Raw genomic sequence first — 20035 nt, 5'->3', positions numbered from 1 at the left:
ATAAAGTGATGACACCTTCATTTTATGTTTCTGTAACAACACACTTCTTATTCTGAGTTACATGAGAATGCCAATAGTACTTTGAGCTGCCAATCACACTCTTTGTAACATGGGCTATAAGATCTTGACTTTGAAAATAAAGGCTTTCCAACTGACTGCTTATATGGGAGTTTCTCCATATAACTATCAGAAGCTATTTTTTGTTTGTTTTGTTTATCTTCGGGTTTAAAATAAAGTGTAAAAGAAAGGTTGTCACTTAAAAAGCACTTTAATTTTTTTAAGTTATTCATTATTCCTAATCCTCTTTGTAATGAAAATTACTGCAACTATATAATACTTTGCATACACAATGTCTTAAAGATAGTGTTCACATGAATATTTCGGTAGCAAAGTCTAATTTTATTTAACTTTGGAATCTATACCATAATATAGCAGAGAAAGAACTCCTGTGAAGAACAGATCTGCAGTTGAAAAATGATGAAAAGAAACATTCAGAATTTTCGAAAAAAAAGTCACATCAATTAGCCTTTGAAATTCATGTTTTTTAATAAGTGGCAAGACTTGTCAGGTAAACTAAATCTATTTATTATTTTTTTAAATCTCTCAAAAATTAATACTATCAAAATTTTTATTTTAAAATACAATATTATCTAGCTTCATAATTTTGCACTTCCAAATCAAGTATGTTACAAATATTTCTATGAAACAGAACAACAAATAAAAGTGAATAAAGAAAAGAATGCAAAGAGAAATGTGAAGTACCTTCTATTTCAGTACACATTATTTATTATTAAAGACCCAATTTAATGTCCATAAAATTAATTCTAGTATAGAATGGCAAATTAAAAAGTATATACAGTATTGTTATACACTTTAATTTTCAATAATTTCACATTTGTTAGAAATAAATTAAGTTTCTAACAATGCAAATGTTGAACAGTGGAAAATGGTGCATGCTGTATTCCTCATTTAATAAAATTAAAAAATGCATACTAATTGCCAATATTAAAGACTGAAAAATTTAGAAGTAAATAAACATGTTTAATTTTTATTAAAACTTTTTTCCAAACTTATTTTGTCATAAAATTCATTTTTAGCAAAGAATATTTTAATATGTCTCTTGGAATACAGTTTTAATGGAATGAAGATAGTTTCTTCAAAGATAATTCTCTAGTTCAAATTTATCTACCTGTTGGTACTCAACTTTAATCATATTTTTTCAAATAAAAACTATAGGAAATGTACTCAAAGCAGGGCATACAGCATCTCCTTCAGAATCCATCACTGATCTTTTGAGTTAATAATAACAAAAATCATTCCTAATATCCCATCACCACTGTCACCACTACTGGCCCCAATAGTTTTAATAACCTTAGAGTAACCAAGGTGATATACTGAAAAAAGAGTTCAGGCTGACTTGTATAATCTTAGTTAATGCATCTTGTAGTCACCACAATATTTACCATCATAATGCCTGGTAGTATCATGGTATATGCCAAAGCCTCCTATCAAGTCCAGCTTACACAATAAATTTTATTGAAAGTTCCCATTCATATTGCAGCACCATTCCCAGTTCCCTCCTAATGCCATAAAACCTACCTCTAATGATAAACTAAAGCCTTATATCAAGAGACAAAGAATGAGCTATATTGCTTAAGTTCTGGAGTTGTTTCTGTTGTTTGTCACCAAAACTGGTGACACAACTTTTTACTTAGAAATCAGCATCCAATACACTTCATCTTAGTTCTGAACATTATAGGGAATTTTTTTTCATTTAATGAAGCAATTTTACCACCAAGATTTACGTTATAAACGAAAAACAAAACAAAACAATAACAAAAATCTTTCAAAACTGTTTTTGAAAACAGTGAAATCTAAATATCTATCGTGAATGGATGCTCATTAATTAAATGGCCAACTTCTAAGACTCTAGATGTAGACTGAAATTTTGTAGCAACTGAGAACTGGTCAATTTATTATCCTAATTCTTGAAAATAGTCATTCTTTTTCAAGTGTCAGCTTATATTAAAAATTAGTTTTACCTCTTTAAAATCTTTATGCAAGTCTTACTTCAAAAAGGAAATCTGGAGGCACAAAAGTACATGGTTTTTGCTTCCAAGTAATTTGTAATCAAGATGACATATCTAAAAGTAGTATCACAATGAAAAATCCAATATGAAATCAAAGTTTGGTCTACCATATACATTCCAAATTATGAACAAGTAGACTTACTTCACTATAAAAACTGTTACACATTATTTCAATCAAAACAAAACTGAGATTAAATAAAGAACTTTTAAATAAATAAAGCAAAATGCACAATTGTAAACTACAGATACCTAATTTCTTTCCTAGCAAATTCCTTGGACAGTCCACGTCACCAAGCATGAAGGATTTATGGCTATGGCATGAAAAATAGAACTTTCAAGAGATGACTCTTTGTTTTGCTTTTTTCCAAGTCTAGCCAACAGTCATTCTAATACTTCTCTTTTTCTGATTACAGAGACCCATTCTGTTCACTTTCTACAAGTAAGCCTTAAGAATGAAGTCTTAACTAGTTAAGCCAATCATTGAAGGTATGCCACCCTCTTTACAAGTAATGGTTTCAGAGAAGAGTCTGTGACAATTCTTTAGGAAGTCCTGGGAAGAAATCTATACAAATAGATATGATGCTGAAGCCATCTTGTCTTATTCCACATAAGAGAAAAAGCCTGAATAGAACAGAATAGAAAGATAAAAAGAATCTGTGTTCTCAGTGACAATGCGGACGTACTGAATTCTCCAACTATGGAAATTCTTTATGTTCAAACGTTTTATTTGAGATAATAAACTCCTTACTGATACCTATAATTAAGTCTTTGCTATTTGTAGCTGAAATCATTATAACTGAAAAATCAGCTAAAGATTATCTTTAGACAACGATCATGAAAATGCATGTCAGGGAAAACCATGTAGAGAATTTAAGACAACTATTTCCTAATTATATAAACAGTTTACTATAGCCACATGCTTAGTACTAGTTTGGACACTTTTATATATTACATATTTTAAAATATGTCATCAATGGGGTAAACACTTTCAAAGTACATTACATACATCTGCCATCAGTAAACCAATATGGGGTATACACACAATTCGAATTCACTAATTTAATTATTTTTTAAAAATTATTGCATTCCTTTTAGTTGCAAAATACTGAATAAACTAGGTGCTATAAGGGACCACCACCTTCAAGCAGTCAACAACCATGAGACACATATCTTCATAGTAGATTAAAAAGTATGCCTAATAGACTCATGATATAAAAGGAAATGAGAAAAGAAAAAATTAACAGAGATTGGGAATTTTAATAAACAAAGTAGATCGGCTGAAAATATTTAAGTTGGAGGTTAAAAAGATTGAAATTATAGGAAAGATTGTAAGAAACATATGGAACACGGTGAAAGCTCTAACATATGAAAAAATCTAATATAAGTGTGATTGGAGTCCCAGAAGGGGAGAAGAGAAAGAACAGGATAGAATCAATATTGGAAAAACTACTGGCCAATATTTTTTAAAACTCATTAAAGATGTCAAGCTACCAATTTAGGAAGCTCTATGAATCTCAAGCAGGAAAAACACAAAGCAAACCACACTAAGGTACATCAGAGAAAAGCTGTTAAACACCACACCACAGCCATAGGATAAAATCAACAAGAATAAAAAGCCATTAATTTCATAAAAGCATCAATATGACTAAAAGCTGACTCCTTAATAGGAACAAAACAAGCCAGGAGACAATAAAGTGACATCTTCAAAGTGCTAAAAGGAAACAACAGTTGACCTAGAAATCTACACCAGCAAAATTCCTCTCAAAACTGTAGGCTTTCAAAGAAATATTAAAGTTCTCTAGGATGAAAAAAAAAACAAACAAACCTGAATGAAAACAATGCAAAAAGGAATAAAGAACAAGGTAGAAGGTAAAGGTATGAATAAGCATGAATACTGACTTTTCAAAACTACAAGAATACTTTATGAGCTCTAAAGTATATGGCAAATTTAAATCCATATTACAACAATGCAAAAAGGTGATGAGGTTCAGTGGCACTGAAGTGTCCTAAAGTCCTAGCATCACCTCGGAAAGAATGGAAGTTAAATTTACATTAGACTGTAATAGGTCACAGATATATGTTGCCATCTCTAGTGTAACCACTAAAACAAAAACATAAGAATGTATAATTAACAAGTTAAGGGTAGAAAGCTGGAATAAAATAAAAAATAAACAATATCTTAGTAGATCTAAATCTAAATATATAACTACATGAATTATAAATGTAGCAAACATTCTAATTAAAAGACAAAGATTATCAGACTGAACTTAAAAAACAACTATATGTTGCTAACAAAGGACAAATTTTAAATATATAAAAGGTTGAAAAGAATGGGAGAAGATGAAAAAGATAAACCATGTAGACCCCAAATAAAGAAAATTGGTATAGCTAAAACAGTGTCAGAAAAAGATAAGAAGCATTACTAGACACAGTGAGAAATTCTTCATAATGATAAGAAAAAGTCATTTCACCAGGAAGATATAACAATTCTAAATTTATATCCACCAAATTAATTGTAAATAGCATATAGTATACATCTACATTTAAAACTGTAAGTCTATATGTTTAAATTTTTCTATTTATTTAGCACCTTTTCACTCAGGCCTTTTAATCAAGGACAGAGTTCTGCCTTATTTGCTCTGCCATCGAATCATAATAGAACCTCCAACAGAGATATGAATGTCCCCATTCACCTTAATGGTGCATTAATGTTACTAAGCTACATCTTTTCTATTTGAATGTGTGCCCACATTGATAAAAAAAATTAAGCCATATATTCCACCCTTCCTCTTTTGAAGTCTTAAATTATTTTATAAAAATGAAGGCATCAAATGTATATTTTAAATTCATTCATCAAATGAATTTAAATATAAAATCATATAGAACTCTCAGATTTTAACAAATTGGTGTTATGTTTAACAAACACAGAGAACTTCAGCACAAGAAGGGCTCTCAGGGATGAGCTCTGAAGTCAGTCTGCCTGGGTTAGAACCCCAGCTCTATAACCTGCGAGCTGCGTTGCCCTGCTTGGGCAAGTGCTCTAACCTTTCTGTTCCTCACTTCTCTCAGCTGTAAAATGGTGATAATAATAGTAAATACGTCATAGGATTGTTGTTAGATGCAAATGAAATAATTCATCCAAGAAACCTAGAGTAGACGCTGGCATCCATGTAAGTGCTTAAATAACTATGAGTCTGTAGTAGTTGTGGTGGTGGTAGTGATGGTAATTTAACCATAACAGAGGAATAATTGTGATGTAGTAGTAGTGATAGTAGCAATATCATAGTAGTCGAATTAGAAGAACTAGTTGTAATAGTTTGTGTCAGTATATCATCAACTTCCAGGAGTCACAAACTGAAATACTTCCAGAAATCATACAAGTGATAATGAATGAAGTGAGTCATATCTAATTCGAAAAGGGATGTTGAGGACTACAGAAAACAGGGAACCTATGCCCTGTTTAAATGCATTAAAATTTATTATTTGAAACACTGATGTCACCAAAAAAAAATATATATATGTGAACTAAATCATATCAAGGATCGACAGTTTACAACCTCTGATTTAGTCCAAGTAATTCATTTAAATTAATAAACAATATGGTTGTTAAATGGCTAGCCATTATGCTTGAAAAGTAACATGACCAGCAGTACCCTAAGTTCTTTTTTGTTCTGTCATCCCCCAAACTACAACCCTTCCACTCTCCCCACAAAATCCTGAGTATCAGTAGGTATATGTTTGCAGCTACTATTTCTAAGCATTCCTGAGTTTTACGAGGTTTGAATTGGGCACAAAGTCGAGGTTTAAGTCTTTCTTCTGCCCACCCTACTTGTGACTGTTCTCTTTCACTACATCATGCATTCAGAATCTGCTTAGCAAGCCTGCTGATGATATCCATCCTTCACACATTCCCGGATCTCAAAGTTAAGTTGCAGCAAGTATCACGTCAATGTTGGTGGGCTGGCTTTCTACAATCTCATCAATGGTAACCTTCTCTATCTTTTTAATCTTAAGTATGGCTTATAGGTGATGTTGATGAAATGACTGGAGGAACAAGATGTGGTAAAGATCTCTGCCACAATCACAGAGAGACAAGAATCCTACATATTACATTATAGACGTTGAGCTAATTTAGAGATTATTTCTGCAGTACTCTACACCTTTTGTCTTAACTGGTTATGGTCCATAGTTTTATAGGGCCAGTAAAAATGTTTAGTTTCATTTTCTGAGGACTAATTGATAAATGATTCTGGCTTACTTAAGTTGGTTTTATATATATATATATATATATAGTTCAAGACCTTTTGCATTTCTTAGGTATAAATACCCAATTATAACCACAGTCATTCATATCCATGAAAAATCTCATGACCTAACATTAAGAGTTTCATAGATACTTGGTAGTATGATGTGATTTATTTTCCACAATAACATGTCTATTACAGAACCATGTAATCAGCCTGAGATGGAACTTCTTGAACACTAAGATGAGTCTATCAAATAGATATGTGAGTCACATATAGAATTTTAAACTTCCTATTAGCCACATTTTAAAAAGTAAAAAACAAATGAAGCTAATACTAATAATATATTTAATTTTACTAAATATCTCCAAAATATTACTTTGACATTTAATTAATATAAAATTTATTAGACATATTACATTTTTTTCATACTAAATTTTTAAAATCCAATGTGTGGATTATACTTAGAGCACATTTCAATTTAGACTAGCCACACTTCCAGTGTTCAATACCCTCATGTAGCTAGTGGCTCCCTTGCTGAACAGTGCAGCTCTAGATGAACCTCTAATCCAACATACTGACAGATGGAGATTTAGTTTCTTATTGAATGCTATTTTATCTTCTCATTTCATCTTCTATTTATTTTAAGCATCAGTTTCCTTTCACCAAGCCTTATTTCATCCTTTCTGGTTTAAACACCATTCTTCTAGATCAGTGCTGCTGAATTTTTTTTGGAACATGGTTCCCATGGAAAATGTAATAAAAAGTTGGATCTTTGCTCCAGAAAAATGTACATTTCCATCATTATGGGAATCCCCCCCAAAAGATATTTTAAAGTCCTAACCGCTAGTACTTAAAAATGTGACCTTATTTGGAGACAGAGTATTTACAGAGGTAATAAAGTAACAAGGTCATTTGTATGTGCTCTAATATCCTTACTAAAAAGGGAAATTTGGACACAGATACACAGAGAGATGATGTAACGAGATACAGGGAAAAGATGGCCGTCGATAAGCCAAGGAGGGAGGCATGGAATAGTTCCTGTCCTCTTGGTCTTCAGAAGGAATCAACCCTGCTGACATCTTAACTTTGGACTTCTAGCCTCTAGAACTACGAGACAATATATTTCTGTTGTTTAAGCCGCCCAGTTTGTGGTACAATATCTCAAAAGATATGTGCATATATGGTAAATTTATTGTTATAGAAAGCAAATACTTTCTCATTCTTTTCTCCTGAGTGACCAACAGTAATGTACAGAAAATTTCCGGGCTTCTGTTCCCTCATCTGAAAAAATAAGAGATTTGAACTAGATAGAAGTTCTAGAAGTATATGAGATCTAGATTTCTCAAGTATATAATGATGCTCCTCAGCAACACTGCTTACGTATAAAAGCCCACGATTGCTAGGAAATAACACTCAAATTTCTTTTCCAGTTTTGTGATAGGTTTTATTAAGTCAAGCTTTTTATTTAGAATTTATAAATAAATGTGTCTATGACACAAGCTGGATAAGATTTAGGGCAGAATCTAAGATTGTAAAGCTGAACTTCTGAGTAATCTCTTTGGCAGTACATGTTGTTATCCCCTCTGTGAAGAGACATTCACTGTTCGAAGCAACGAGCTCTTTGATACTTAGAAATTTTGGATTCTGTTCTATTTTTAAAAGCTACTATATCAGTATTCATCAACTGTTTGACATAGCCATTCATTTATTTTCAAAAAGGCTATTCTATAATCACACTTCCTTTCAGGAAGCCCACCAAATAAGTAGAAGCCTAAATTACTGATAGCAGTTATACAGGGACCTTCCTGTTGGCTATGAAGCAGGACTAATTAAACTAATGTACTAAATCTCAGACTAATAATTATGCAGAAAAGTAATAAGAAAGCTTATTTTATTTATATTTAGTGGTTGTGCACCTTGAATATGAAGCTAAGCCAGGTAAAAATCTAGAATAAGTATTTTTCTTATTTGTACTTTTAGAAAGGTTGATTTCATTGGTCTCTAATTGTAAGAAATGTCAATTTCTACTAATAGAAATAATTACAACTCAAAAAATATTGATTATCCATTTAAATAATTAAAAATAAATAATTAAAAATAATAATGAGGCATTAAAATAATTCCTCTTGTGATGGGTAGTTAAGAGTCGATTATTCAAAATGCTTCACAAAAAAGATCCTACTTCTATGCAATAAACTCAATTTTTTAACTAATTAATAACATTCATTTTGAACTATGTTAAGACTAAGAAATGTTTTATAACAATGGCTAAAATTCTTAGAATATTCACATATATTTAAAAATATTTTCACATACAATTCTACTGTTATTAAAATTTCAATATAGTTATGAAACAACATAAAAATGCATAAGCACAAATTTTTTTTGTTTTATCAGATATTGTAGGGACAAATGACAGGGCACTTGAATGCATTGCTGGTAGTTTTGGCCCTCAGATGCTATACTAATTATGCTTATATCATTACATGTTTTGGTGAGGGTGTTATACAGGGGACCTATCTCAACTCGAAGCTTCTTTGCAATCATGGACATCAGGTGTTACCTTGATATGTATCCAAAGAAACAGGGTTTCCTGCAGAGAAGATTGTTTTATAATATCTATAATGACCTAACAGGTTCCCATTGGATTTAAAAAAAAAAATACTTTGGAGGTAGGAGGAGTCCAGACTGACTAGGAAACCCTTAAAGTCACAAGGAGTTAATACCAACAGATGGGAGTGAAAGTGGTCTATCTTCCTCTGTAATAGAGTAGCTATAAATAGAGACCCCAGCAACTACCTTATTTATCATAATATTAACCTGAAAAAAAAAGTGAAATATATATTATCTCTAGAGCCTTAGTATGCAGACATAATTAAAGAAATAAAGTCTGTAATACCCCTGACACCTACTTAGAAATTCTGAAAGTTCAGACATAAAGAAAGTAAATCTTGCTACAGAAAAATATAAAATGTAGTTGTAGGGTAGTATAGACTGTGATGTTTAAATTTAAGAATACTCCAGAGATCTCCTTCTAGCTAATAAACTGTTAATGTATACTTTAAATGTTTTTCATATTATATGGTGTGGTTCATATGAGCATGATGTAGTTTATTAGATCTACTTGTTATAAAGTTATTTCTTCAACAATCCTAATGATAGGATTAGATAAGAAAATTTTGAACTTTGGAGGAAAAAAGTAATAAAACAGACTTCCTTATTCATAAAAACTACAATGTCCCTACTACACCTAGTTCTTGGACACATGCATAAAAATACTTTTTCTTGAATGAATACTATGGGATCACTAAATCTTGGTCTCACCAAAACCTCTTTTATCATGCAAAAATGGGGCAACTGTAAACAACTCATGGAGAAATTTGGTGATTTTAATAATTAATGATGAAAATACATTTGTGTAACGAAAATTACTACCAAGTTACACATTTAGTCATTTAAAGAAATGGCTTTCTGTGAATAAATGTATTGAATCTCGATTCCGCTGCCTCTTGTTTTTATTGTAAGGAAAGCACACATGAACCTGTAGTCTAAAATAAATTCACATATTTACTTGTACTGTAAAAATAAGTGTTTTATTGTCAAGATGGCAGAATAAGTTCAGAAAGAAATTGTAACGGCTCTGTCCCACGCACATAGTAATAATATGTAAAATACCAAAAATACCAAAAGATTAAAAAAAAAAAATCCCATGAGCTAAGAATATACTTTGTCTCTGTAAAAGTATGAATTATGGAATCTGGTAAATTATAAGGAGGCTCACTTTGTTGTTTAATACAGAAATATTTTCCCCCCAGATCTATGGAATATAGTTCTTAATTCAATATCAAGCATTTTAGATCTGAGGTTTGTGTTTTTTTAAGCAAACTTTAGTTTCCTAAATATTTCTTGCGAAAGCAGAAAAAAAAGAACAGTTAAAACTTCTAATAAAATGCTCTTAATTCTTGACATCAAAAACTTGCCAAAAGCAAGTTAAATGCAAAAAAAAAAAAAAAAAAAGGACTGAGAGACCTATGCATCAACTATGCAGTGAAGTAGATATGAGTTAAAGAAAATATGCCATGTAAAATATAGGAAAAAATATAGAATGAACTAAACATTTCTGGAGAAGAAAAATTTTGCCAAATGTAAAATAGTACAATTATAAAGATTTGCTTAAAAGAGACTGAACACATAAAAGACCCCATTCTCATGTACCCAAATTTAACCATATATTTTCTCTTTGAAAATAATTTTCATTTACTTCAAAAGTCGGTAAGATACTGTGAATAAGAAACAAAATCAAAGGTCATTGTATTTAATAAAAATTCTGAATGTTTAAATTGGAAAGAGTACAGATACTCTTTCTTTGTGAGCTTTCAATTACATTTTTTTATTAAAAGTGATTTCACTTTAAATGGGTCACTAATGTAAAACAAGCACAGCCTCCGAATAAAAAGAAATTTAACTGTGATATACAAAAGTGAAGAGTGTGTGATTGTGTGATACAATTCAAATCTAATTAGAATCAGATTGATCAATTAACGAATTTAATTAACAACAGTAATTTTCCATGACTGCAACTAGATACCTTCCTGTGTCGCTGTGCATTTATGCTACCTCCTTTCCTATCATTATGAGAAGTGCCCAAGCTCCCAGCTAAATGAATCCTGATACTTGTCCATTTGATCTCATTTCCTTTTATCTACTTAGACAGAATTCCAGCAATTCTTTTCTGTGTCTACCTCTTGGACATTTTTCTAACCCCTTTCCTTATTTACTCCCATTGGTATGCAAACACAGTATTACTTCTCTCATCTAAGGGGGGAAAAAAAGGTGTCTGGATTTCACCTCTCCACCCCCCGTCCAGCTGCTACCCTAGGTTTTTCCTTTTTCTTCACAGTTTAAAGTATTGCTTAGGGTTGCTGTCTCTTCTCCATTGTTCTCCTCTCATTCCTTTTGAACCTCTTATTCTCTCCTATTCCCTACTATCCCATACTATATGTTTTATAAGATTCCCAATTTGGGTTGCTAAGTTCCTCAATCCTCAGTCTTCATCTTCCTTGACTAACTTGCAGCATTCAACTCAGCTGATCACTGTTTTCTCCTTGAAATATTTTCTTGACTTGGCCTCCAGAATACCACACCCATGGTATTTGCTGGCTACCTCCTGGATGCTCCCTCTCAGCCTTCTTTGCTGGTCCCTTTAACTTCCTCACCTTTACATAGCCAAGTGCACTAGACTAGAGTCCTTGGCCCACTGCTCTTTTCTCCCTTCTCTAACTCCCTTGATATCTCAGCCAACTTTAAATACCATCTTTACTAATATCTACAAAAGGTACTCCTCCCCGAAACTCCAAATTTGTATATCCAACTCCTTATTCAACACCTCAGAATTAATGTTTCTAAAATAGAGTTCTTATCTTTCCTCCTGCAGTCTCCCCCAACTCGGTAGTCAACTGCATGCCTTCAGTTATTTCAGTCCAACAAACTTACCACCATTGGTGTCTGTCTTTCTTTCATGGCCCAAACCCATTTCATCAGCAAATGCTGCTGCCTCTAAATATATCTAGAATCTGTCTTGTTATCTTCACTCAGGTCTAAGCCACTCTCATTCTTCATTCATTATTGAACTAGCATTCCATCAGATATATCTTCTATTTTATCATCCTATAGTCTATTCTCAACACGACAGTCAGCTTAATCCTGTTAAAACTGAAAACACGTATTTGTAAAGATAAATGTATCCCTACGTTCACTGTAGCATTATTCACAATAGTCAAGACAAGGAAACAACCTAAGTGTACTTATGGATGACTAGATAAAGAAGATGTGGAACATATATACAATGAAATACTACTCAGCCATAAAAAATAATGAAATATTGCCACTTGCAGCAATATGGATGGATGTTGAGAGTATCATGCTAAGTGAAATAAGTTACATGGAAAATAAAAAGAACATATGATTTCACCCATATATGAAATATAAAACAGAAAGCAACAAATGAACAAACAAAACAAACTCACAAATACCAACAACAACAGTATGGTTACCAGAGGGAAAGGGGGTGAAGGGGACGAAGAGGTTAAGGGGGTCAAATATATGGGACAAAAGGAGACGAGACTAGACTTTGGGTTGTGAACACACAATACAATGCACAGCTGATGTATTATATAATTATATGCCTGAAACTTATATAATGTTATTAACCAATGTTACTATAATACATTTAATTAAATTAAAAAAAATAACAACCTTATCAGATAATGTCATTTGACTGTTTAAAACCCTATAAAAGTTTCCAATATAAATGAAAGCAAAAGTTGAAATCATTACTAGACAGCCCTACACATGATCTGGCCACTCTCTAGTCTCATCTCCTAATTCTCCCTATCTTCATCTTTCCACTTTATCCATACTGCCCTCCATACTACTGCTTGAACACACTGGGCGAATTCCCCACAACAGGGCCTTTGTTTTTAGCTGCTTTTCCAATTAGCGTGCTCTCCCCACAGGCAGACTTGTCATCTCACTGAGGCCTTTTCTGGTGCCCTGGCTAAAATCACAACCCACTTCCTATTCTCACTCTGACATTTTCTATCATCTACCCCTGGTTTATTTTTCTCTTTAGCACTTAACATATTTTATATTAAATTTATTCATCTTGTGATTGTCTGAATAGAATTTAAACTCCACGAAAGAAGAAATTTTTGTGTTTTCCTCACTACTGTATAAAAAATTTTCCAGTATATAATAGGCACTCCAAAATATATTTGCTAAATAAATGAGTCAAACATTAATTTTGAGAATACTGAGCTTAATTCATAACCATGAAAGTATAAGATGAGTTCAGGGGCTTCTGCCTCTGAGAAATCTATAAAACTCTAAAAAAATAATCTATGGTTTTAAAAACTTACTGGGTATTTGATCTGAGGTACTGAGGCTCAGTTACTTTAAACAGAACTGCCATTTCACCTTCTCTTCTCATCTACCCCATCTCACCCAATTACAATTCCTATTCTTAAAAATGAGAGAAGGACTCAAACTCAGAATAACCTAAAGCATTCTAGATCACCCTGTTCCATTACCCATCCATAGCTCTAGCTAGATAAGATCTCAAACATTAAAGGCAGCCAGCTTTGAGCTGGAGATATTTAGCGTGAAGGCTTACATTGCTTATTGCTTATGCATTCTTGTTTAACAAGAACAGTATACCTTGATTTGTGTATGTGCGTGCATGCTTGCTTATTTTGTTGTTGCTAAAGAATTACTGCATTTTACAATAAATGCTCATTTTTAACATAAAGTATTTGACATTTTAGGCTAAAAAGCCTAAAGAATTCTATGTAGAAAAAACTTTTTCATAACATTTTTCATTATAGATTATTATCATTAGAGTAGTTAGCCCAAGTGAGATAGTCATAAAGGAAATAAATGTATCTATTTTACCTGGAGCTAACACAGAGGGATCCGGTATGTTTTCACCTTCCTCATCAGTACTTTCATTGTAGACTGCATCTCTGTCAGTGGTCATTTCAGAACATGTTGCAGTTTCCCTAGAAAGAGCAAACAGTAGACTTATAAATTATTGGCTCACTCCTGGCTAGGTATCAAGTTCACCACTAAGTTATTACAGAAGATATCTGTGGAAAAACATTGCAGTTAAATAAATATACACTGAAAAAAAAATGATTAAAATGAAAGCACTTCCAGAGACTCATGGACATGGACAATAGACGAGTGGTTACCAGAGGGTAAGCGGGAGGGGGAGAGGGGAGATAGATGGAGGAAAAGAAATTTAAAATAATTTCTTCAATTAAAAATAAACAAATAAGTAAATAAATTTTAAAAATAATAAAATAAAAAGTAATGTGAAAGAAAAAAATTAAAATTAAAAAAAGACATTCCAATATAAAAAAAAAGATGTAAGCACTTTAGACTGTACGTTAACCCTCTTAACAAGTTTCTCTTTTATCTAATCTAAATGTGGTTGAATGCTCATTATAATTAATTCTTAAATCAATTTCTTATCACTTATTCATCTATCAAAATACTACTCTTCCAACTTATCTTCTGTGGGTCACAGTGTTCATTCAGTATTCTACTGATCTCAAAGCAGTTCTGCATTTCATTTGATCTCCCGAAAATTCTGAGACAAGCACCTTTATTCTTATTATGAAGATACCCAAGTAAGGTACAGAGAGTTTAAAGGACTTGCTCAAAGTCATGGAGTAATAGATATCAGTGCCAGAGCAGCATGTGAACTAGGGCTATCTGACATCAAATGTTATATTCTTTATATTATGTCATTAGTAAATGTACGTTTTCTCTCAGATTCAAGGCAACAGACCCAAACCTATATCTGCGAATGCCTAAAATAATTGTCCAAATCATACAAGCTATTAGTCACCTATGATTCTTCTTTAAAAATCAAGCATATATCCACTCTCAGAACTACTTGATTCTAAAATTAACTATTCCTCAGACATCAAAATTACAAATCTGTGTTCAATTCTGTAGTTTTACAGATGATGAAAGATTTTAATTAATACATTTCTTAGTGATGTCTAAGAATTAAAGAAATAATATTTAGATAAAACTCATGTCGGTTTCATGATTTAAGTGTAGATGTGACAGTTGGGCAGACACGGAGAGATCATGTTGAGAATTCTCCAGCACACTTCATCTAACAACTAGATCATCCAACCCCAGACTGTCAAATGGTCTCATATTACTAAAAAGTTGATACTTAACTTTCATTAAGTTTGGGAAGAAATTCCACTTAAATTTATGCATCTGCCATCTTAAAATAGAAAGGTCAAAATACCTTTCATGCTCAATGTTCTTTTCTAGTTCTTGAACTTCACTTAACAATTTATGTAAGCTTCTGATTTTTGCTTTCTTCTCATTCAGCACTAGAATAAAACGTTTATAAAGATCAGTCTCCACAGCTTCCTTAGCATCCACACATTTCTCAAACCTAAAATGTAAACAGACAAATAAAGAAACCATGAAGTTTTTCTTAACATTACTATTATTCAATCTAATATGAAGATAATTTCAAGAAAGCTCTTTAAGGAAAATACAATTAAAAGTCATTTTATATGTTTTCATTGATTTAATATAAAGTTTTATACATAGTTAAATAATTAGAACTTATTTATTAATATTAGTAATTTATGTACTGAGATAAGGATCAATACAGCAAAAAACTTTTAAAACATCTAAATGACTAAATGTAATAATTTATTCAAATCTCTGGCTTATTTCCAAAAGAATATTTTTATGGGAAAAATTTCAGACAGGGTAACTAAAGCCTATTTCCTATCCTTTGTTAATATTACTATAATAGTAACAGTAATACTGTTTTGTGATTGATTTATCTAATGTTTTCTCTAAATTGTGAACTGCTCCAAGAACAACTTAACCAGTTGTATCTTATAAGCCAGCATCACAAACACAAACACATACACATGTAATGAATGAAAGTATCCAACTTAAAATTTCCAAGGAGAAATTAATGAAACAGCAAATGTGAAACACTATATATCTTCAATATTTGACATATAAGACAAAATATAAAATTGTCTATCATTTCTAATTCTTTCTATAATGTTCAAATGAGCTAACAAGCTATTGTATTAGTTTCGATCTTCCAGATATATATATAAAGAAAGCAAACTAGCAGAGGTTGTATATACTTGATATGTGATATGTGCATACACACATCAAGAATAAACATCTAAAGATTTAAATACAAATTATTTTATGTAAAATATTCTTTTAAATTTAGTCTAGCTCTGCCTAGTTTTCTCTTTATAATATGTTTCTACTTCTGTGTTCTATACAAGTATCCTAGTATTTTTATTATATATACAATATATTTTTTATATTTATAATATATAAAATATGTTTTTCAGGGAAATATTTAGAAATAAAATTGTCTAAATTTGATACCTTTAATATATATGCCCTTATGTTTTCAATAACATACCTACCTAGAGATGCAAAGAATTAGGGCTTCTTATTGGATGAAAAAAAAACATGACAATATATGGGACCAATAACAGCACTCATAGCGCAGCCATTGCCAAGGCTGTGAACTCATAAGGTTTGACTGTGTGTGTATTTTATGGCCTGCTTAATCCTTAGTGTCTAGCATAGTGTTCTGTATTTGACAGAAGCTGAGTAGCTATGAAATAAATGAATAAAGTGAGTAAGTTAATATGGACATCTTATAAGGAAATGGAGAATCAGTGATTCTGAAAAGTATATATTTCACTCTTTTAGCAGCTATTCACCATTGTAACAGTACTACTTTTCATCTTCTAAAAAAATTGTGGTAAATATTAATATAATAGTACTTCTTTCATCAGATGTAGCTCTCTGAGAAAGAAGCACACTAAAAGCTGTAGGGTAAAAAAAGAGCCAAATTGAAGAGTTGCCAATATTGATGGCTTATTTTGAGCAGGGACATGTCACTGCATATGTATTTCATATGCATTGTGTTAACATAAATATTATTTCTCATTTTATTGTACTATTTTCTAATGGAACACAATAACAAAAAATTTTAAAAGGTGAATAGGACATATGTGCCATTAAAATACATGAATATATTATGTATATTCATGTATTAAATACTTTAAACCTATGCAAAGTAAAAATCAATTATAAAAATATACACTAAATATCCTGTATAATTTATTATATAGAATTTTAGGAATAGTAACCAATTAATAATTTATCTGATTTAAATATATGTTTAAATTTCCATATAAAACAGGGGTCTCCAACCCCTGGTAGCGGTCGATGCATGACCTGCTAGGAGCCGGGCCGCACAGCAGGATGTCAGCAGCTGGCAGGTGAGCAAACCAGTCCCTGGTGCCAAAAAGGTTGGGGACCGCTGATATAAAACACTTCAATAATTCTTGATTGAAAGAATGTGCACTTATAGACATGAATTAAAAATGAAAATAAATATCAAAATGAAATATCATGTAATCTGTCTAAAGAATATTGTTAATCTAAATAACTAGTTTCACAGCCACATTGTCAAAGGCGACAACATTCCTGTGGTTGAAGAGCAAACAGAATGAATGGCATCATGTGAGTTAAACTTGCTTGCTTTTAGCAAAGCTTTAGGATTTTGTTACTCTCAAACTTCTGATCATCAAACTGGCTAACACTTCCTAAATAAAACTGGAGAGCAGAGGTTAGCTGGAACAGAGTATTGCTATGAACAGTTTCAGGAAATAAACTTACTCTTAATTATTAATTTATCAACAATTTCAGAGAATACTATCTTTTTATGAACTATTCAGTAACTAAGAGGTACCTACCGCTCCCTATACCCTATATTTAATGTCAGTTCTCCCTTATGGCATCATGATGCTATTATGCCTTCTATATTACTTGCCTCCTGCCAACCCTCCACTTTAAGATTGAACAAGGTGGGACCACTCAGTGGAGGAGAAACATGGATTTACTGCTAAGTTTAGTGATACTAAAGGAGAACTCATATACAACTGGATCAGACCACAACTAATCCAAGGATCATCTCCAAGGCAAAGCACAAACCCGATGAAATTATAAATAACTTCAAACAGGAAAGGCCTAAATGATGCTTCATCTTTTCAATAGTGACTAGGACAACAGAACAATATGTTAAGTTTAATCAGTAACTGAGGACTGAGGTATCTAAAAGCTTGGACCAAAAGATAGTAATTTAAAAAAAATTTTAAAGAATAAAACTGAATGTGAAAAAATACTGAATATTCAAAATAAAATATTCCTGAGAAAATAAAGAATCTAAGAATAACAAGTCAAAAAACAACAAAAATAAGAGCAGAAACAAGGCATTTTCATATAGAAATAACATCCAAAAAACAGAAAAAGAGAGATTAAATGATAACCCAAAATAAAACAACAGACAAATAAATGTGTATATGTGGTACTCAGAAACAGTGAAGTAATCCTTATATTTACAATCAGCTCTGGCCAAATTTATATCCAGGTCAGGGTTATATGGCAAAAGAAAATATTAATAGAGTTCAGAGAACAAAGAATGCTAAAATGAACTGGAAAAGAAAGCAGCGGTAAAGAGACTTAATAAGCCTTAAGTGCTGAAGAAGATGGTAAACAGCTGTTCCTCATCCTTTCTGAGGACAGAACAAGAGGAAATGGCCTTCAACTATATCATGTAGTACTCATATTACCAATAGATGGAAAGAAGAATTTTCTGACTGTGACTGTGCTTAAACACTGTAATGGGCTACCAAGGGGAGTTGAAGCTATCTCCTGAGGTCTTTAAAAATTGGACTGAATTCATCTGGATATAATGTGATCCTAGCTTAAAGGCAGAGAGATATAGCAGAAAGGCTTTCAAGGTCTCTTCTATTCTAATGATTCGATGAGTGTCAACCCAATTCAATCTGCTGTAAACTGCCTCAAATTATAGGTTTAATAACTAACACTCAGAATAAAGCTGGAGAGTTTCTAACTTGATGTCTGAGTGCAAACAAAAGACCTATTCAGTAACATGGAATGTGAAAGTTGTTATTTAAAATTAAATAGGAAAAACCAGTGAAATAAATATAGCTAATAACCTACAGATTCACATACAATATTTCTGTTTTCTCTATCTAAACTATACAAAATTAAATTAATCCAGTAAAGTCATTTCTGTGAAATGGAGCTAAGACCACAGTTATTAAACAGTAAATAAAAAAATAACAGCAAATATATGTTAAAAGTCTACATATTAAATCTCATTTTTAAATCATACTATAATTCCTCATTCCTTACTCAACCTCTGTTTATTCTCTACTGTCATACCAAATGGAAATAGCTTTAGAGTTGACTCTGATTACAATAATGCATATTTAAATAACAAAATATACAAAAAATTTTCATTTTTTTCCTTCTAGAGAGTCATTATCTAAAGATATGTTTTGCAAAATATAGAATATTACTCAGATTTTTGGTAATTCATATTTCTCCTCTTAACATGTCAAAAACATTTCCCATGGTATAAGCACATGTGCATATGACTGCTTTCTGTTCATATACTATCCTATTGTGTGTTAAATATATTTTAGACCTATCTACCATAACTTATAAGGAATTCTCTGCACTATTTTATGTTCTTCTCCCTTTACTCCCTCTGGCATACACAATACACAGTCTGGAACAATGATGGAAAGAAAGGATTGGACTGTGGATGGACACTAATAAAAAAGTAATCAGAGGCTGCCCAGAAAACTGAACTGTGCCAGACCTAACATGATGACCCCAATTAATGATGCTCTACTTTCCACGTCCTGTTACCTAACTCAATACATTCATACTCTATTTTTAATCTCTCTGAAGACTCTTGATCAGTACTACTTGCCTCATGGAAGCTGGAGCTGTAAATCTTTTGCTCATTTTCTCATACACTTGAAAGGCTATTGAGAGGAAACACTAAAGAAAGTACTGTTTGGCCACAGCCAAAATGTATTTATAGCTCCTTAAAATAGCCCCTTTTCTCCTCTGACAGGAAAGAAAACCAAATTTGAGAAATAGATAAAGCTACTAATCTAACATCCAGTATATAATCAAGCACCTAGAATTCTCTGGAGTGGACTCTCTTTCCTCTCAGTTTGAAGCGCCAACCCATCAGCACATATCACCTCTGAGGAAGGTGTCTGATCCAGT

At 32.0% G+C, this 20035-nt stretch overlaps 1 protein-coding gene across 4 annotated transcripts in view; it reads right to left on the bottom strand.

Annotated features, from left to right (window-relative positions):
• Positions 1–20035, bottom strand: part of XRCC4 (X-ray repair cross complementing 4) — a 216112-nt gene that overhangs the window by 102536 nt on the left and 93541 nt on the right. For all 4 annotated transcript variants that reach the window (XM_006913196.3, XM_025047651.1, XM_025047650.1 and 1 more), the window contains 2 exons: positions 15165–15317; positions 13787–13893 (listed from right to left, as the gene is read on the bottom strand). In XM_006913196.3, the coding sequence (XP_006913258.1) occupies positions 13787–13893; positions 15165–15317 (260 nt within the window). The remainder of the gene's footprint in view (positions 1–13786; positions 13894–15164; positions 15318–20035) is intronic.

This window comes from Pteropus alecto, unplaced genomic scaffold, assembly GCF_000325575.1.
Source record: "Pteropus alecto unplaced genomic scaffold, ASM32557v1 scaffold20, whole genome shotgun sequence".
NCBI classification, from domain to species: Eukaryota; Metazoa; Chordata; class Mammalia; order Chiroptera; family Pteropodidae; genus Pteropus; species Pteropus alecto.
The sequence above is the reverse complement of the archived record's forward strand: the minus strand, read 5'-3'. Positions and strand labels throughout refer to the sequence as shown.